This window comes from Bison bison, unplaced genomic scaffold (assembly GCF_000754665.1).
Source record: "Bison bison bison isolate TAMUID 2011002044 unplaced genomic scaffold, Bison_UMD1.0 scf7180017864300, whole genome shotgun sequence".
NCBI classification, from domain to species: domain Eukaryota; kingdom Metazoa; phylum Chordata; class Mammalia; order Artiodactyla; family Bovidae; genus Bison; species Bison bison.
In genome coordinates, this window is record NW_011494872.1 from 1,277,646 (window position 1) to 1,280,571 (window position 2,926).

At 40.2% G+C, this 2,926-nt stretch overlaps 1 protein-coding gene across 1 annotated transcript in view; it reads right to left on the reverse strand.

Annotated features, from left to right (window-relative positions):
* Positions 1 to 2,926, reverse strand: part of KCNQ5 (potassium voltage-gated channel, KQT-like subfamily, member 5) — a 248,204-nt gene that overhangs the window by 4,135 nt on the left and 241,143 nt on the right. Inside the window, exons 14-15 of the mRNA XM_010851279.1 lie at positions 2,177 to 2,303; positions 3 to 123 (exon numbers count right to left, since the gene is read on the reverse strand). Coding sequence (XP_010849581.1) covers positions 3 to 123; positions 2,177 to 2,303 — 248 coding nt within the window. The remainder of the gene's footprint in view (positions 1 to 2; positions 124 to 2,176; positions 2,304 to 2,926) is intronic.

Consider the following 2,926-nt stretch of genomic DNA (forward strand, 5'->3'; position numbering starts at 1 on the left):
CTGTTCACATTCGAAGGGCGGGCTCGGGAAGGGGGCCAGCGCGAGGGCCGGAGCGGAGCCTTTTCGCAACACCTGCTGGTAGATATCCAGCAGGCAGTCAAGCTTGGCCTCGATGGACTGAACCTGAAAGAGCGGAAAACGTGCATCTGTTCACAAGAGTTTAAGGAATGAAGTTAGGCTGCAACCACTCGGCAGGTCCCGAGTGCTCGGCATTTCGCGGCCTTGACTCAGGACCCGCTTGGGACGCACGGTCCAGCCGCGGCGGTGGGAAGGGAGGTCTTGGGGGCGGATGCTCTGGCCTTTGCCTCGTCTCCACCGGCACCCTTCTCCTCCCCATTCTTTAAACGTGATGTTTTCAAAGACCGTATAAGCCCCTTTAGAAAGGCAATTTCCAGATTCCCCTGCCCATCAGGTTACCCTTCCTCGGCCTCTTCATGAGGACATTCCCGTACTCTACTGTGCAACAGGAAGCTAATTCTGTAAGAAACTAAGACCTAGATACGGGGGCTCCCCTAGCGGTCCAGTGGTTAGGACTCTGCGCTTCCACTGCAGGGGGCACAGGTTGGATCTCTGGTCTGGGAGTTAAGATCCACCCACCTCCACCCCGCAAAAACAAAAACAAAAAACACAGTACAATCCCCCCTCCAAACCCTGATCAATCTAGGCAATTCTAGATTTTAAAATATAGGTATCAAATGCTTGGCATATTTATAATTAAATCAGAGGAGCATTTTGACTTCTAAATATTGTCTTTGTATGAGAAGATACTCACTTTCAGGGTCAACAAATATTCAGTGCGTCACCACAGTTATAATGTGTGGTTTGTTTGTTTTTAAGAATGACCCAAGAGAGAGACAATGAAAATAACCAAAACACAAATTTAGATTTTAAATATAATTAATTAATTATAAATAAATTTATAATTTATAAAAATAAATCAATAAATAAATTATAAATTAATACATTAATAAAATAATAAATTAAATTAAATCTAAAAAATAGATTTTATTATTCTACTGTTGAAATCCATAGTTGTTTGAAGTTCAAGTATTGATGAGAGGAAATTTTCTATTCCTTATGCAGAAATTCATGTGTTTTGGAGAACATGGTCTATGCACGAAGAAAATTTATTTGCTCTTTCTTGATTTTATTCCTTTTAAAATCAATCACTAAAATACATCCAATTGCTTATAATCAATTTTGATTAAAAAATATTCTGGCTACTTCACTCCTATTAGAATGGCTATCATCAAAAATACAAGAGATAACAATGCTGGAGAGGATGTGGAGAGAAGGGGGCCCTGCCTCACTGTTGGTGGGAAGGTAAATTGGTGCAACCACTATGGAGAACAATATGGAGATCCCTTTAAAAAATTAAGAATAGAGCCACCACATGATCCAGCAATTCCATTCTTGGGCACATACCCAGAGGAAACAAGAAATTAACTCAAAAAGATATCTGCACCCTGTGTTCACAGAGGCATCACTTACAACAGCCAAAACATGGAAACGAGTGTCTATGGCAGATCAATGGATAAATAAGTTGTGGTGTACATGTATATACAATAGAATATTATTCAGCCATTAAAAAAAAAAAACAAAACCTGAGGAAATCCTGCCATTAGCAGCAACATGGATGCACCTTGAGGGCATTATGCTATGTCAAATAAATCACACAGAGAAAGGTGAATACTGGATGATCCCAGTTAATATACCTAAAACAAAATACAAAAAAAAAAAAAAAATCCCCAAACACATAGGAAAAAAGATCAGGCTTGTGGTTGCAAGAGGCAGGGGGTGGAGGGAGGGAAATCAGAGGACGGTGGTCAGGAGGCTCAAGGTTCTAGTTATGGAAAAACAGGTGCTGGGGTGTGATGCACAAAGTGATAACTATAGCTAATACTGCCGTGTGGTGCACAGGAAAGGTGTTAAGAGAGCAGATTCTAAGAGTTCTCATCACAAGGAGAACAATTGTTTTTCTTTGCTTTTCTTTATGTTGTGTCTCTGTGAGATGATGCATGCTGACTAAGCCTATTGTGGTCATCATTCACAGTTCATGTAGGTCAGACCGTTACGTTACACGCTTCAAAGTTATACAGGGATATACGTCAATTCTATTGCAATAAACTGGAAAAAAAATCCGCCTAAGACCTTAGGCAGTTTAGTTGAGTTGTACCTGTTTTTCAACTTTGACCACCCGGCCGAGCATACTGAGGTCGTCCGTGGCCTCGTGTTCTGCGGTTATTTTCTCTCTGCTCTTCTTGTCTGATGTGATTTGTCCTTTTCCAAGAATTTGATCCACACTATCAGAAAGAAAGATCCGGTTATGAGTGCGAAAGGTGGAGGCGGCCCCAAGCCAGAGGAAGTGTTTTGGAAAGAAAAATACAATTATCTCTAATCTATATAAGAAGAAATAAAATGAACTTCTTCCAGTTGAGATACTTATTTTCTTCACATGGAAATTACACAAGGCTAATTTTCTCATTATTTTAGTCCATGATGAAATCTATTATGACTGAGCTTCTGGAGGCAAACCTGTCCTAAACTACAAAGTAATTTGTCTGTTTCCACCTCTGATCAGGCATTTCCTGAATTCAGTCACTTAAAATATGACAAAATCATAATTATTTCATGTTAGTAGAACAGAACATTTAGCTTTGTTGACTATGTCAAAGCCTTTTACTGTGTGGATCACAATAAACTGTGGAAAATTCTGAAAGAGATGGGAATACCAGACCACCTTACCTGCCTCCTGAGAAATCTGTATGCAGGTCAAGAAGCAACAGTTAGAATTGGACATAAAACAACTGACTGATTCCAAATTGGGGAAGGAATATGTCAAGGCTGTATATTGTCACCCTGCTTATTTAACTTATATGCAGAGTACATCATGTGAAATGCTGGGCTGGATGAAGCACAAGCTGGA